Source organism: Danio rerio, chromosome 1 (assembly GCF_052040795.2).
Source record: "Danio rerio strain M-AB ecotype USA chromosome 1, GRCz13ab, whole genome shotgun sequence".
NCBI lineage: Eukaryota > Metazoa > Chordata > Actinopteri > Cypriniformes > Danionidae > Danio > Danio rerio.
In genome coordinates this window covers 42,075,813-42,092,257 of record NC_141021.1, presented here as the reverse complement: position 1 = coordinate 42,092,257, position 16,445 = coordinate 42,075,813, and the positions used below count along the sequence as shown (strand labels likewise).

The following is a 16,445-nucleotide window of genomic DNA, read 5'->3' as shown; positions in this document are numbered from 1 at the left end:
AGTACCTACTGAGTAGTAGGCGGTTTCGGACGCAGCCGTGGTTTAGACATTGTACCCCTTTATAAAAGAATATTTTATAAAACATATATAATACCATCATTAATGTTAAATAAAAGCCAGTTAAGGCTGTGTCACCAAGTTGTTACAAATCATGACTGAAGGTATGACTGCTATGCCTGCACCTTTCTGGTTAATCTTTTAGCCATGGCAAAATCGTGAATTAGCATGTCTTGTAAATTTAAGTGGATATAGGGAAAAACTATTTTTAAAGTTTTTTTTTTTTTTATCTGATGGTTTTGGTGTATGTTTGTGTGTGCGCATGCAAAATGCAGTTTGGAAATACCATAGGGTCTGGGTTTGTGCTGTGTGATGAGCTTGATTGGTGCCAGGTTTGGATATGATTTGTGAGATTGTGTTTTAATATTCTCCCTCGGGACATATTTTAATGGCAATACCAAACTGAGGAAACCCCACTAGAATTCCCTTATGCCCTTACCCTGTTTCTAATGGCTTGTTTTTTGCTGAGTGGAATGGTTCACTACAATACAGTACGGTTTGGGACACAATTAAGGTTTCCACAGGCAGAAGTTGACCACTTTTTTGGTTAACTAGTACAACAGAACAGAACCTAAAGGGTGGAACTAGACTCATTGCAAAAACTGACTGGTATACAGTCAAAATTGTTACTTGTGTTTGATACAAGACGAATGAGATCATAGGAAGTGCCATTTTTGAATACATAGCTCAAACATAATACCATAATAATACAATGATGCACAGAGTTCATGTGCACAGCAATGAACTATGGTCAATCTGAACTTAAAGCTTGCGACAAATGGCCATATGCAAGAACAGGATCGGCTGTATGGCCTCTATTGTTGTTTACTCAGCCATTCACATTTCATGTATTGAATGTGTAGAAGGCACAAGGTGCTTTGTTTGGCTCTCCTCATGCTTTTGTGATTCTTCTAATAATGCTTTCTGCCCACACTATGGCTGCCTAGGGCAGGTAGACAGAAATGCAGGCCTGATCAATGTTACCCATACCACAAGACAACAGATTTTATTTACATTTTAATATATTGCAAGACTGCAATCAAGTCCATTAATCAGAAAAAAATCCATATTTACTAACAGCTTAAACCAGCGCAAAACCCTCGTTTGGCGTAAATAAAATACAGGATTATCTAAAGACAGTCAGTTAAACATTTGTTTGTGATTTTTATGGTTGATATTATTGCATATACATTGTTGGAACTTCCTTTTCATATCCACAATATATGCTTGGCAAGTATTTGAATGAAGACAGGCAATTTTCTTGGCAATCTACTTAGCAAGTTACTTCCAAAAAAGGCTGAAAAAAGTGGTCAAAGAGAGATCAAGACTGGTTAGCAATAAGTCGAGCACAGGAGGTCTTTTATCAGGATTTAGAGTGGTGATAAAGGTATGAATTTTTTTTTTTCAATCTTGTTTTAATGTTAGTTAGGATCAAGGGGACACCAGGAGAGGAGGGTCAGCAGGAACCATCACTAAAGAGCATTTATAGAGTGAAATATGTTCATGTTACATGAAAGTGAATCACAAATGTTGGAGGAGGGATGACAAGCATCAACATGGTACAAAAATTTACTAAATGAGCAGATCTGTTTGTTCATACATCTAACTTGCCACTAGTATGTTCTGATAAAAATACCTTCTGCATATTTAAGTACATGAAACACCCTCAAATTAAAAAAAAACTTACACTTTGATACAAGCCAGCAAGCCTTTGAAATTTTTATATATCTTCAGCTATGGTCAATAAGGAATTTTCAAGCTATAAAATGGCTTGTTGGAAGAAAACATTAAACTTTAACAAGTAGTTTTGAAATGTAAAGTGTGTTGAAAGAGCATTTTGCCTGAGCATGTTTTTTCCATTCATTTAAGCAGGTTAATATTGCATAAATGTATCACACACTACAGTAATACAATCCAAGACAACTACTCGACAAACGATAAAAACCTGGCCTGACACTTCTGAAAGTCTAGAAATTAAGAGTATGTGATTTAAAAATGTTGAAATGAAATAGAAGTGTCAGGAAGAGTTTATATTCACATTTATATTCTTAGCAGAAGCCCACAAATCACATTAAATGGCGGGAACCAACACGGAGAGCTGAGGATACATGACACCTGCTAAGCCAGGCCTCAGAATTTCATCCAGCATGCTGAATTTAATGGGGTTGCCAGCTCTTGGTTCCCATAGAGAAAGCAAACAAGACAGAGAGCGAGAAAGGAGATGGAGGGCATCAGGGAGAGACAAGCGATTCGTAGACGGAGCAGAAATAACATGTGCCACCACAAACCGCTGTCATCCACTGTGAGTGCTCAAATTAGAGTCCACCACAAGACTCCTGTCAGCTGTGAACTCCACTAACTTCCTACTGCCTTCTCAGCACAACCCCTCCACCCAGAAGGAGAGAGAGAAGTTGTGTTCCCAGACCTAGCCACTACACTGCCTACATCCAGATTGTCATGGAAGCTCAAAAGTGTCAGGTTTGAAATGGTCAACAACTCTTATTTATGTCACAGGAGACAGAAACAGTTCAGCATGAACTCTGTGCAAAACCTATAAACATTGATATGGTGTTAAATAATTACTTTAAAGTCTTTGAAATGAACTTCCGTGGCATTTTGGGAGCATGCCGGTGATGCCTTAAAAATACTGCCCCTGTTTTGGAAGGAAAAGTGTGTGCCCAAAACATGGAAAACGTCTGCTCTGCGTACACATGTGTGCACTGAAGATAAGACTGGACAAAACCAAAGACATTTAAGTGTGTGTGTTCTTATACACGTGTGCAGGTGAACTCAAAGTGTCCAAGTCAATAGAATGTTTTCTAAAAGCGCCCTTGCGAACACAGTTAACTGCTTTTCGGGAGTTGCTTTGAAAACGGCGGGGTGTTCGAGACTGGGGGGGGGGGGGGGTCTTCAAAGCTGCACTTCAAAGGATGACTTCATGCTGTGCTCGCTAAATTATTCACATCGGGCAACGTGCTGGAATTCTGCATCTAGCTTCTCTGTGCGCTAATTATGAGTGAGATCAATGACGCCATCTTAAGCCTCCTCTCGGGTGTGCTTGGGCACCGGTCCACACAGCAGCCGCATCGTGGTCTAAACGTCCCCATAAATCTCAATATACCTCCTCCTCTGATCAACCACCCACCATCGATTAAGCCATTGAGCGAGGGATCGGCTGGAAGAGTGAGAGGAATGGCTGCTTTCGGGGCTACTTTTAGGCTAACACTGTAGCAATGCTCTGCTAACAAAGACAAATTGGATGAGGGAGGCCCATTGGCCCTGGGAAAGACCCACGACCTTGACTTCAAACCAGGCTACTCTGATGGAGGTCGCACCAGATATATACACACACAAACAAGTGTATACAGAAACATTCTCAATGGTTAATCAGAGCCATGCGCATGGGCCGGTTTTTCACGCAAATTACTCATGGTCGCATTAGTAATGAAACCCACACCGCACCTGTTTGATCTGCCATACGAGGGGCTGGGAATAAAAGCACAAGCGGATGTATGTACACCCACATGCACAACAATGAATGTCTTCAATTACACACACACAGATTATGAGGAGACCGGCTCACGATGTGGGACGTGTTGGATTATTCATTCAGGCATGCAGAGAGAATGCCCTCAGCTCACAGTGATTGTGTGTACATGTTCCTTTGATACGCGTGATGTGTGTTTATATATAAATCTGACAGAGGGGGACAGGTCATGAGTGGAAAGCAGTGATTTGCCAATAAAGGGCTGAATTGGAGTTTATAGCTGCTGTGTTTATGCTGGGTCAGAAACTGGATGAGATTATAGAGCTGGAGCTGTAGTCTACTCAATTTTCTTCCATTTACGCCTCACAAACCATCTGTCACTGCCTCTTTTTCTTTCTCTCAGCGTACCATTTCATGTCTCATCTTCTACTTCACTTCTTTTGTCTCAACAACTCTGCTTCAATCTCTTCAGACAACGCTTGGCCTTTTCTATTTCTGTTGTGAGAATATGATAACACTAGGCTTGTCGCGATACCATTAATTCATGTTACGATACTACACCAGCTGAAGTATCATGATACTAAGTAGAATTGTGATACTGTAATTCATAACTCAAATCCATGAAATAAAGAAAATTGTATAATACTACAGAAATACGATATTTTGTTATAACAGGCCTACTTGAATTGAATTAATGATTCCGTCACTGCACCTAAACTCTATTCGTTCTTTTTGTTAATTTGGTAGATAGCTGAACAACAAAACATGCATTAAATTAAAGATACAAATGATACCAAATTAAATTTGTTACAAAAAGAGCATTTTTCAATGTTTCCTGTTACTATTGTTTTTTTTTTCTTTAATCTTATCAGGTAAGAATCCAAGGTAATTCAAAATTTACTTTTAAAAAAAAAATGTCACAATTGTTGTAGCGATTAAATTATATTGACAGAAGCAGATTAGAACTGATTAGGATTCGTCAAAAAACGTGCAATAGGCTACCATAAAAGGTGTGAATTCTACAATTTGCAAAATTGAAGCACATACTATTCAAATAAAATAGCCTATTGCTGCACAAATGCGTTAGCATTTTAGTGACTTTTTCACATGAAACATTATCTATTGTTGAATTACTACCGGTAACAAACTACAGTGGCATCGCAAGTATTTTAGAGCCAAAGGCCCAATCCTAATTCTATATTTGTACCCCACCCCTTCCCCTTGGCCCTTAAAAACAGAGCTTCAAAATTTACCCCCAAGAAATGGGACACCACTACAGCACCTTAACACGTCATCATATGTCATCATGATCCCTCACTTTATATGAGATTGTCGATGGTGACTGCTGTAGTTATTCTAGTTGCGTAATTTTTTTGGTATTTATCTTCAGGAAATCACAGAAGGCAACAATATCATGTTATCATAACGATATAATGTGGCAATAAGACTGTAAAAATACTGTGCATTTACACTGTGGCCATATTTATTTATGTAAACACACAAAAACAACATTAACATTATAGCAGACACTGTAAAAGCTCATTACCGGTCACCAGACTTTTCTGACAGGGTATTCGAGTTTCATCTATTGACAGATGTGAAAGTATGTTGTAGGACAGTATGTTTTTAATAGGGATTATAGGTAGAGAAATTTAGCGCTTTTTATTTTAGCAATTTTATTAAAGGATGACATTAAAATACGAGCGGATAATAAATGTATTAAAACATATTAGGGGTGTCAAAATTAATTGTTTCTTCAGTGCACCGCGATGCAGAAAATTCAGTAGCTGTTCAGTAATAATCATAACCGGTTATTGTGTACTGACATCATTTATTTAATTTGTGCTATGTCGCCGTAGCTTACTATGGTGAGGGAGGCAAGCGCGAGTATTTACAATGCTCCAACTACTTAAAAATGCAGAAACTGCACAATTTTACTGTGTATGTGTTTGCTGGGCAGTCTTTCACTGACACAGCAGAAGTACTTAATTAACTGTGATTGAGAGAATGAAAGTAAACTCTCTTTCTCTCACTGTGGCCCATTTGACCTGCTGGCATGACATTTCCTCTCCTTCCTGCTGTTACAGCAATACTTCTGGACACAGACACAAGCGCGTGTCTGCAGAGTTTTCTCCACCGTGTCTATCATGGATCAGCTGTGATCGCCGCTGCCGTTTATCAGAGTCACTCATTTGTGAAGAGTGCCAGCGCATAAGAGCCAATCACAGCCCTTTCTGTTGAGCGCGTGAGCAGTCCAAGGGGTGTAAGAAAAACTTGCTAGACAAGGCTCAGAAAGCGAGTGGGATATTTATATTTGTTTATTTGCCATAAATGCTTGTGTTGTTTAAAGGTACAGTTTATATATCTGACTGCTTGTATTAAAGGACAAAATGTATTACAAATAGTATATAAATATAGTTATACATTTAATACAAGAATTGCTGTGCTGTGAAGAAAATATAAAACTGTGCATGGAAAGCATCGTCAATGCACCGTGATGCACCGAGATATCGAATTGAACCGAATTGATGGCATGATATTCATAACCGAAGAGAACCATGAGACCAGTGTGGTTCACAGCTCTCCTGACTGAAAAATCTCTGTTTGAAGGGGTATCTAGCCCTTCCCCTTAGCCCTATGCCTTCAAGCTACAGAGAATTGGGACACCCTACCCCTTCACGTGAACGTAAGGGGAAGGGTTAAGGGGCAGAATTGAGATTGGGCCATATAATCACAATACTACCATAGTACCGTTAAGCAGTGCAAACCTAGATAACACTGCAAATATTTGTACATATACATTTAAATAAGAATTATATTAGACTGGAAACTGTCGCATTGTACTTTATAAATATAAAAAATCCTCTATATATTGGTTTTCTGAACTTGTTATTCCATTGCTATTTTAAAGCTATGCATAATTTCTTTGTTTATCTTTGCAGTCATCGCCACTGTGTCAGCTAAGGTATGGAAAGGCAGCAATAAATCTTTGCATAGCCTTGCAAATCGTGTTTGTGTATGAGCAGAGGGAGAGTGATTAGTGGTCATCAAGTATTACCAAAATCAATTTAATTTAATCATTTTGCCTCTCCCTGTGTGTTCATTTCTCACATCTCTCTGCCGTTTTTTTGTCATTAATATTTCATGAACTAACTCCTTCCCAACAGGTCCAAAGTCAATTTGAATAATGGGAAAACAGTGTGTTTGGAATCAGGACAAAACTAGTAATAAGCAGGGGATGCAATCTTTTTCTGTCCGGATTGCCTGCATCACACATGCGGCACTGCAGAGAAAACAAGGGGCAAATCTGTGAACATGCTCTCTCTCAATCACACACTCTGTCTTTGAAGATTTCCTGACTGGAAGTAATTGCAGTCCCAAAGAGAGGTGTCTGAATCTCTCTCTCTGACCTCCCGCTGTTTGGTGGAGGGAGGGGAGGTACAGTGGTTGAGTACTGACAGGGCCTGATAAGGGCAGATGAAAGGAATTGGAGGCTGAGATGGTGAGAGAGGATGCAGGTAAGCCCCGTAGGCAGTAGTGGTCCACATCAGAAGAGCGGGTTGCGCCAGGCTCATGCAGCCAGATTCAAAGTTGCATTACATGCCTGCACACGACTAAAGCTAAACTCAATGGGATTTAGAAAGGGCAGTAAAGTCTAGCACAGCTGAATTTGCAGTGCCCGAGTGTGTGAGAGGTGAGATGCAAAGGTGGGTCCAACGGCTTTCAGGTTCAATTGAAAAAGAGGCTGAAAGGAGGAGTTAAAATGTGATTATGTCACTTTCATGTGTATGTGTGTACACATTTGTTAAAGAGGTTTAGTTGGAACGAATGTATATGCACATTAAGGCAGCAGGAGGCAGTGAAAGTAAGGGGGCTTTCCATAAGTAAGGGGATATTGTGAATGAGCTCTTTAAGATAACATGCCTGGGACAGGAGCCTGTGCTAGCTGTGGTATGTGGACATGGATTCTGACTCTCTTAGTCAGGTCAAAGCAGAGTAAGTTACTTATCGCCAGTTAGACACTGTTCACAGTCAACTCTTCTGTCTGCTTGGTGAACAAAAGTAACCAATTAATCATCTTTACTAACTAACCATTATGATGCAATCACAGAATTTCATTTGGGCCCTGTCCCAATTCCTGTCCAAAACTCCACAGTCCTGTTCTACACTGAGAAACTCATGAGGAGAAAAAAAAAAAACAAAAAACATATGGGACGGCCTAAAGTTCTTTGGATTTCATAACCGTGCCCATAAAGTGAGCCAATTGAGAGGACCTTTGACTTGCATAGTATGCCAATTAAGGGGCAATACAAAACCAGCCACATTCAAGATGGCAGTGCAAGTACTGTATAAATATTTATTACACAGCTCTCTGGCATATTTTATTCAGATTATTCAATTTCTGAACAGTGCGGTCAAATGCCTTCGTATAATGATCACTAAACCGTATAATTGTCAAAGATTTCCAACACAGCTGTGCTTGTCTCATGTTTCAGCTTCCTGTTGGGACCCGATCAACCTGTCAGGGTTTATTTCATGATAACGACTGGCTGACCGTAGATTAACTAGTTTCTTTAGAAAAGCCTGTGAATGTGAACAGATGGGGACACTAAAACAGCGAGAGTTTATGTTTAAGTTTGTGGCTGGGCGTTGTCTGGATGTAAGCATGCAGTTTTTCCCCCCTGTGAGACAGCATGAAAAGAGTGGTGACAGGGTGAGGTCACCAGAGACGGGAAGCTAATGCAAACAAACACTCCTACACTTAACCAAACCCCAGTGGACCATACTCTAGGTCTCATTTCGCTCTTCCTTTCATTACAGCTAAACTAGATACACTGAATGACTCTTGAGCCTAAAGCTCAGAACTGCACACATTTTAGAGAGACACTTACAATTAGGGATGTCCAGATCCGTGATCGGAAATCTGGCCAATCACGTAGTTTCAGACTCGATTGGAATCGTTCGTTACCTCCCGGTCAGGACTCAACTATATATGTTTATATCTCATAATTTTTTTAACACATCTATGGTGATGCAGTGGCACAGTTAGACCTCTTCCTTGACTTCACACAGAAACAGCAACGCATGCGGCATGACATTACTTTGTTGCAGAGATGCTATTGGTTAAATCCCAGCAAAGTAGAACACGGAAGCAGCTTGAAGCGAAAAGCGCAATTATGTCTGCGGTCTGAAGGTCTAAAGTTGATGACGACAACATTGGCAACATTGTGAGATATCTAAACTTGGCATTGCAAGAGGTGGCAAGGAAAAGGCTACGTTTAGCACAACAAACCTGATAAGAGACCTCAAAAACAAACATAGAACCTCGATTTAAAATGCAGACTTGCCACTATTTCACAGAGAAAGCTCTGACAGCCCTTTAAAATAAATTTTCTGACAAACTGCTTGTCCTGTTATAAGATGTACCTCATGTTTCGTTCAGCACAGAGATATGGAGTTTGTCCGTAGCTCCCGTGTCTCTACCAAGCCTTTATGTATTATAGAAGTGTCAGATTGAGTTTTGGTATCAGTAGATACTCAAAATCAAATGACTGGCACTCGAGGGCAAAAAAGCAGATTGGGACATCCCTATTTACAATTATATATGTTGTAGCTCCCTTGCTGCACACAATAAATGTTTATGGATACATGCTATTCATTTCTATCAGTTCGTTATGGCCATTTTGAGACCACTGACAGTAATTAGTCACTTTGTACTAAATATTTTATAGGGTATGTGTTTGCCTAAATTGCTATTACGAAAAAAAATGTTAAGGAAACTCTTTTTATCACATGCAGTAGAGCATACTGACCTAATATAGCACTGGAACTGAGGACCTACAATCTTGAATGATCCAACAGTGCTTGAATAGACTGCAGCAGTGTGTTCTGGGATACCCTAGTTTAGGCAGGCGTCTCAATTGCCAGGCAGTTCAATATGCAAGAGACCACGAAGTAAAAGGGGTGGTGGGTAGAGGGCAGTAAGGGACGAAGCAAGGGCAGCAAGCATAGAGATGAAAGACCATTGGAATTTGTATGGAGCTCTGGCTCTCTGCCAGTAAAGTAAAACAGGGTTTAGTGTCACTCAAGATACCAACAGCAAAAATAAAGATCTGGACAAGAAGAGCCGTACACCATCCAAATTTTCTCTGTATGCACAAGGGAATATTCAGAATTTAATTTATAAAGAAGCAAACTTTGAATAAGAGTCAAAACTTCTAAATAGACAAAGCAACAATTAAACAAATAAAACAGAGACTTCCAAAGAAAATTGAATGCTTCCAATATCGTTTCTGTGCAGTCACTGCAAATTCATTTGTGTTAGTATCAGAAAATGTTACTGGCATCTCCTCATGCCATATTGCCTGTGGGATGTATTCGCCCACACAGACAGACAGGTCAGATTATTCTGACATTTGACGAGTGCATGATGTCTGCTCAAATCATCATTTTTGTTGATTATTTAGTTGCAGATAGCTTCTCAACCTTTGTTTTTAGTTTTATTTCTTCATAGACTTTTCCGTAATGTATTTCAGTGTCTTGTTTTTTAATAAGCAGTATTTATATTAGTTTAATGATGTCCTCAAAAAGTACTTCCCACTTCATAATACAATGCAGTTCAGAATGCCTCACTTTTGGGGGCTTTTCCACTGCCTACTGTACCTAGTACTTGGTACCTTTTTGGTGCAGTAGCATTTCTGCTGATCACTGATTGGTAATCATCAATACCTGTGTTGTTACCAGTGCCATTGGATTTGTGTCCAAACCAACAATTAATGATGTCACAGCAGTAGAGATTGCACGACTATTATGATAATCCCACCCACTACAAACAGTAGTAAATTGCAGTGGAAATGTAAACCAAGCAGAGCAAAACTTAACCCAAGTGAGCAGAGTAGTTATAGTCGTTAAATTGAGTTATTGTTAATACCATCGACAAAACCCCACATCTATAATCTACATCACACTCATTCTTAGATTTAGTAAAGTTAACTCATACAATTCCTCAATGCCCTCTGTGTCTCGCCCCAGAGAGATCATTTCCACAATCATTACAGTGTTCTGGGCCTGCTCACATACTTCAATCAGAGGCCCATTTCATTGAGTAATTTATGACCTGCCCGCACAGATTCACCAGCTCCCAGCTGTCCATCACTGTCTGCAGCTGTCCCAGCGATGCACAGTTTTTACTTCTCTCACTTTTTATGACTGAATAAAACTCTGCTATATTGCTCTGTGTCAAATCTCACAAAATGTTGTTAAATATATTTATGTACAAAAGTTGTATGGATCAAAAACATTATATTATATTTACCAGTTACAACAGAGCATGTTTAGTGAATAAAATATATTTTGGCCTGTTAATCACACAGACTTCCTCAGAGTGGGGTACTATTTAATGACACTGCAGTAAGCTTTCACTTGTTGAAATTATTAACATGAAGTAACACTGAATAATTCTGCTAGAATTGATTAATCTTGGTTAAGGTTAAGTGTTACATTTCGCATTATAGTTTAAAATCAAGATTTGTATAAGTTAACATTAGTTCTTGGTGAAATAAAATGCAAACAATGAACAAACTGTATTTTTGAAAATATAATGTATGTTGTTTAATCCTATAATACTGTACATTGATCAGAGTTAATGTAAACTATTATTAACAAATAATACCTAACTGCTAAGTTTATTTTAAGATACCTTTTGTACCCTTGCATTAAACTGTACTGTACATAACTAATATCTTAATGTTTTCATTCTAGTGTATCCTGGAAGATAAAGACTGAGAGCATCAAAATAAAGCCTCCAAGTGCTATAATGACAGAACATAATATCTGAAGTGGACCACCAAAACAAAATGTTAAGCAGAAAATAATACAGGAACGTTATTTGTTGTTAGTTTTTTTAAATGTATCATATAGCTTCATTTTAAGTAGTAGCCTACAACCAACATTCATCGCTGGAAAGGTGAGCACCCTCACCACTAATATTACATGGCTATGAAAACTAGTTTTTAAAAGCAGCTCATCATTTCTCCCCAAGGATAGGTAGTGCGTAAACAGCTTCAACCCTTAAACAAGGTGCATGGGGACAACCTCTGCTGATCACCCTTTTAAAGGCAAGATGAGGTATGAGAGACTCCTTAAGAATTCATTAAGGCAGTCTCTTCCCCTGTGACACGTGGCCATAAATGTTTGCTGCAGAGAGCACTCCAGACTGCTCCGTCTGGGTGAAGGTCACTCACGTGGAAATGTCAAATGTCTCCTCATTGGCATGCCTGAGACAATAAGAACGCTGTGTTGCTATAGCTCCACTTCATCAACGTCATTTAAAAGCAATGACACTAATGAGCTCTCATTTACTCCTTATTAAAGGTTTAATACTCATGTCATATTAATAACTTTTAACAGGCAGATAATGGACCACTTTTAGTGGAGGAAGGAGAGGTAAGGCAAGTGTATTTTAATTGATTTTTGTTGATATTTGGGAGTGCGTGGGTAAACATATGATTTCAGCTGATTGCCAAGATCGATGTGACTCGTGGTGCTGTGCATACTAAAATCAGCGTAGGAGTGTGTTATTCATTGAAGGAGTCAGAGGTCAGAGACAGGCTTACCGTTCTGAACATCCAAAACATGGTGTTTGTCTAGTGTCCACCCTCCCATGTTTGAGGCATCGAGTTCGTAACCTTGCAGGATGGCCGTTCTTTTCTCCCACAAGATCAGATCCAAACAAGACTCGTACTCAAATCCCACAGACACTGCAGAAAGACAGACCGGTGTTATTCATGTATGCAAATACACTGTATAAACATCCCATCATACAGAGACTTCTTGAGAACCTGAGTAATCAATACAGAATAAGTCTAAACACCACATTAGGAGGCATGCAGATAAATCATCATATAAACATCGAGCTGATAAACTCAGTGCCTGGCCCTAATCAGATGTCCTACACAATACCAATTCATCTTTACTGCAGCCTGCCTGAACACTGCAGCGTCTCGATCATAACTTTCATAAATCTCATAACAGATCTGCACTTCACCAGGTGCAAATCGTTTCAAATTTATAACTGTTTTCAGCCGATCATATTAAGAAAGCGACCTTATGTCCCCCAGAGAGAATCAATAAGTGGACTGCTATTCGTTGGGCAAAAAATTACCTGCTTAATGCAATTGACATACCAAAGCCTGATGAGAAGGTGAAAGCCAATCAATACTGGTGAAACTCAGCTAAGCTGTTTACAGTTTTACACTGTTCACTTTATAAAGGCAGAATGAATTCTGCTTTAGAGAAAAAACATGTCTTTTGTGGCTCAACATCTTGTGAGTTTGTTTATGTAAGGCGCTGAAAAGCATGTCTAGTTTGGTCTGGCCTACTGCCTGCCACATCATCAGCTGAAAATAAACTGAGGCACTGTCATCAGCAGCTGGCCGTCTTTCTCGACGTTTAAGTGAAAAACAAAGCCACAGATTTGCCTTGACCTTCCTCAAAACAGAAAGAAGCATGTTGTTCTCTGTGGTTTTGCTGATGGCAAATCATACAAGCTACAAAATATTGTCAGCATAAAAAATGCCACAGTGCAAATGTAAAAAATATATATATCAGAGGCTTCTTACTGTATGCTGTTGTTAGCCTCAGTAATAACTGCTTTGTTTTCCATTTACATTTCCTATTTGCATAGGTATATTTAAGGAGACCATAATGTGACTGTCATAGAGGCACGGGCCATTAGGCACATCTACATTCTTGCATATAACAAATTCAGTCTTTCTACAGAGGGTAATTACATTATTCCTCTACTCTAAGAATCTAGAAGAGCGGTAAATGATAGATAGTGAGCTGCTTCTTTCTAGCTCGACAACACTTGCTAACTCAATAGAAAATATTTTTGTAGATGTGCAAATCCTGCTAATTGTGCAAGTTTTGAGGTTTTAAGCAGAGGTGCGATGCTGTGTTCATTTACACTTAGTCAACTTCAAAAGGATCTTGCAAAAATATATTTGGCTGATAAAGTTTTCACATTTAATTGTTATTTCAACACTGTGAAGTAAAAAAAGGGAAGTACAGCGATCCCTTGCTATAACGGAGTTCAATTTTTGCAGATTTTTTTAGTGTAATTAGAAATGCTTTTTCTCTAAAGCGCCCTGATTAGCGCATTGTGTTCTGCGTCCTGACTGGCTGTAGACCATTTTTAATCAATCTCCGTGCCGTGTCTCCTGTACAGTACAGAATGCGTTCGGAATGCGACTTAAATCTTCAATCTCTAACAGTGTGAAGTGCTGTACTGTGTGAAAGTTTTCTCTCTACAACGTTGACGAAACATTCTGCACCGTCAAAGGCATCTGCAGTAGCACCCAAAAGACAGAGGAAGATGCTAACCATCGCACAAAAAGTAGAACTTCTGGACATGCTAACAGAAGGAAAAAGTTACTCCGCTGGAAGGCTCCATAACAGAATAACTAAATGGAGATCAAATGGTTTTGATCTTTGGTATCTTTCTATAATACTGGACTTATTTTTCTACGAAGGTTTGAACTTTGAGAGTGTTTAAAAAGTGTGAAAATGCCTGTCTGAGAAAAGTGTATAAAGTGTGTAGTGAGGGGTTTTACACCCTTAAAACATCTTTAATAATTGTAAAAATATAAAGCTGACTACCAATTTCACCTATTGTGGGTTATTTTAGAACTCCCGTGAATAATGAGGGACCACTGTAAATGATTTTAAAAAATAATAAATTGAATATCAAAACATGGGAAACAATCTTTGAATTTAGTCTCTGATCTGTGTGGTTACTCACCCACAGCCTCGGACAGGCCGTAGACTCTTTGGTTGTATGCGTCTGTTTTGTCCCAGATGAAGGTGTATGACAGGTTGGGTTCTGCAGGGAACCACTTCTGAAAGAGACGTCCCACCACAGCCACCATCAGGTGCACTTTCATGAGGTTAAAGGGGATAGTGGCTTGGGTCATGGTCACCTTGAGCACTGGCCGGTAGCCAGCTGCCCGTGAACTCAAATACATGAGGTTCAGGTCGCTACCGGGAATCGCCGTCTCCTCCTGAAGAACCTGCACATCAAAGAGAGAAAGAGGTGAAGATAAATGAAGACGGGGGAGAGAAGAAGGAGTGACTCGGGAGCATCTGGAAGAGGAATTAGAGGCAAGGATGAGGCCTCCGATTTTTCTCTCCGCAGGATTAAAGCACATCTGTGCCTGTGTTTGCTCTGACCGCCATTTACTTGACATCTTGGATCTAATGAGGGAGATTTTCACGGGCGGAACATGCTTATATTTGCATCACTGTCGGAGGCTATTACTGTACCACATTCCACATGCTCGACCACGAGAAATAGTCAACAGACAGAGGAGTGTGGGCCACAACTTTCAGTAGAGGAGTTCAATCTAGATTGATTTCAGACTTTTAGAATGCTGGCCTGCCGAGCCAGATGAAACACAAGCGTACAGTTAGCGGCATTTAAAGGTGCCCCTGGTGAGGAGTCACCAAAGTTCAGAGCATTAGCGCTAATTTCTCTCCCTCTTTGAGATGCACAAAAGGAGCACAGGAGATGAGGAGCAGCTTGGATCAACAGAGAAATTCTGCATCACAGCTTTCTCCTCAAGTGCTTAATGAAAAGCCAGTCAAGCCACTGTGGAAAGACAGTAATCCCCCTGTCTTCCAGCTCATGCCATTGTCAAGTGTCCTACTGGGAGGGGACATTTACTTTTCTCTAACACAGAGGACAAAGAGAGCCAGAGGGAATTTCTTTTCTTCTCTCGCTTTTTTTGTCAGTTTGGATGCCGCTGCACTTTTCTGGGGATCAGTAGAGGGGGCTAGATGGCTTTGAGAGAACCTTTGATATGCAGTCTGTGACTGCAACTACAAAAAAATCTAGGTAAACAGGCAAATAAGGGTAGATGAGGGATGAAATAAAATAGCAGCTAGTTAAGACAGAGTTTGGCAGTTTTATCTCACCCTATTTCACATTCAGGCACACACAGACATGACTGAAGCATTATTCTCTCAATTTGAAGGGCCCGCGCTGCAACCCTAACACCAGTTGATGCCATCCACATGTGTGTGCATATCCTATGCTCGTAGGTACTTAAGAGCGTCTATAAGCCACAATGCATTCATGCTATGCACCCAGCCTCCCCTCTGTGAACTTTGATTACAGAGTCTGAGCTAATAACATGCTTTACTCCGTCTGCTATAAACTCTTAATAAATGGCACCGCATGCGCTGCCGTCTCTCTACGTGTGCAGCCGTGTTATTCTTAGCCACAGGGGCAAGGGCCATAAGTGCATATGGCTGCATTAAAGCAAAATGTTTTCTCATTTGCCAAACGAAAGGGAAGATGAAAAAAGGCTTTGAAAGTTCATTTGATACAGCCCATTAAATGCACAGTAATAAAGACCAGATTGAGTTTTATCATCAAGCATTTTTTTTTTATGGTAAGGAAGGAGGGAAGTTAGTGTTTTTCTGCACGAAGCAGCTGAATCAATGCACTCTTAATGTGTTTAGAGGTGTTATGCCTTATAGGACGCAGTTGATCTAGAAGCAGAAACACACATCCCATATATCTTTCATTCACTGAACGTCTCATGTGATTTTCCACTGTCTCATGGAGATTTTCTGTGGACGTGAAAACGTGTTATTCTCTTCCAGCCAAATAACATTTTTTCCAGCTCTGCGCAATGGCCAAGTGGAAGCAATATGCCTGCCCGTTCGGTGTCACGGCCGCTAAGCATTACGAGCGCTGGCGGAGTGGGGCTGAGGGATGTCTGTTTGCCATTTATGTATGACGCTTCGGGTAAAAAAAGACCTTGGAGGCCATTACAGCTGAGGTCCAAAAGCCCCATATTAAATGCTAACTTGGTTGGGTCTGATTACCCCTGTTTAG

The 16,445-nt window shown here is 39.9% G+C and overlaps 1 protein-coding gene across 41 annotated transcripts in view; it reads right to left on the bottom strand.

Moving 5' to 3' along the window:
- The window catches only part of tenm3 (teneurin transmembrane protein 3), a 971,756-nt gene that overhangs the window by 26,221 nt on the left and 929,090 nt on the right, over positions 1–16,445 (bottom strand). For all 41 annotated transcript variants that reach the window (XM_087235111.1, XM_087235107.2, XM_087235110.2 and 38 more), the window contains 2 exons: positions 14,346–14,613; positions 12,160–12,303 (listed from right to left, as the gene is read on the bottom strand). In XM_087235111.1, the coding sequence (XP_087091237.1) occupies positions 12,160–12,303; positions 14,346–14,613 (412 nt within the window). The remainder of the gene's footprint in view (positions 1–12,159; positions 12,304–14,345; positions 14,614–16,445) is intronic.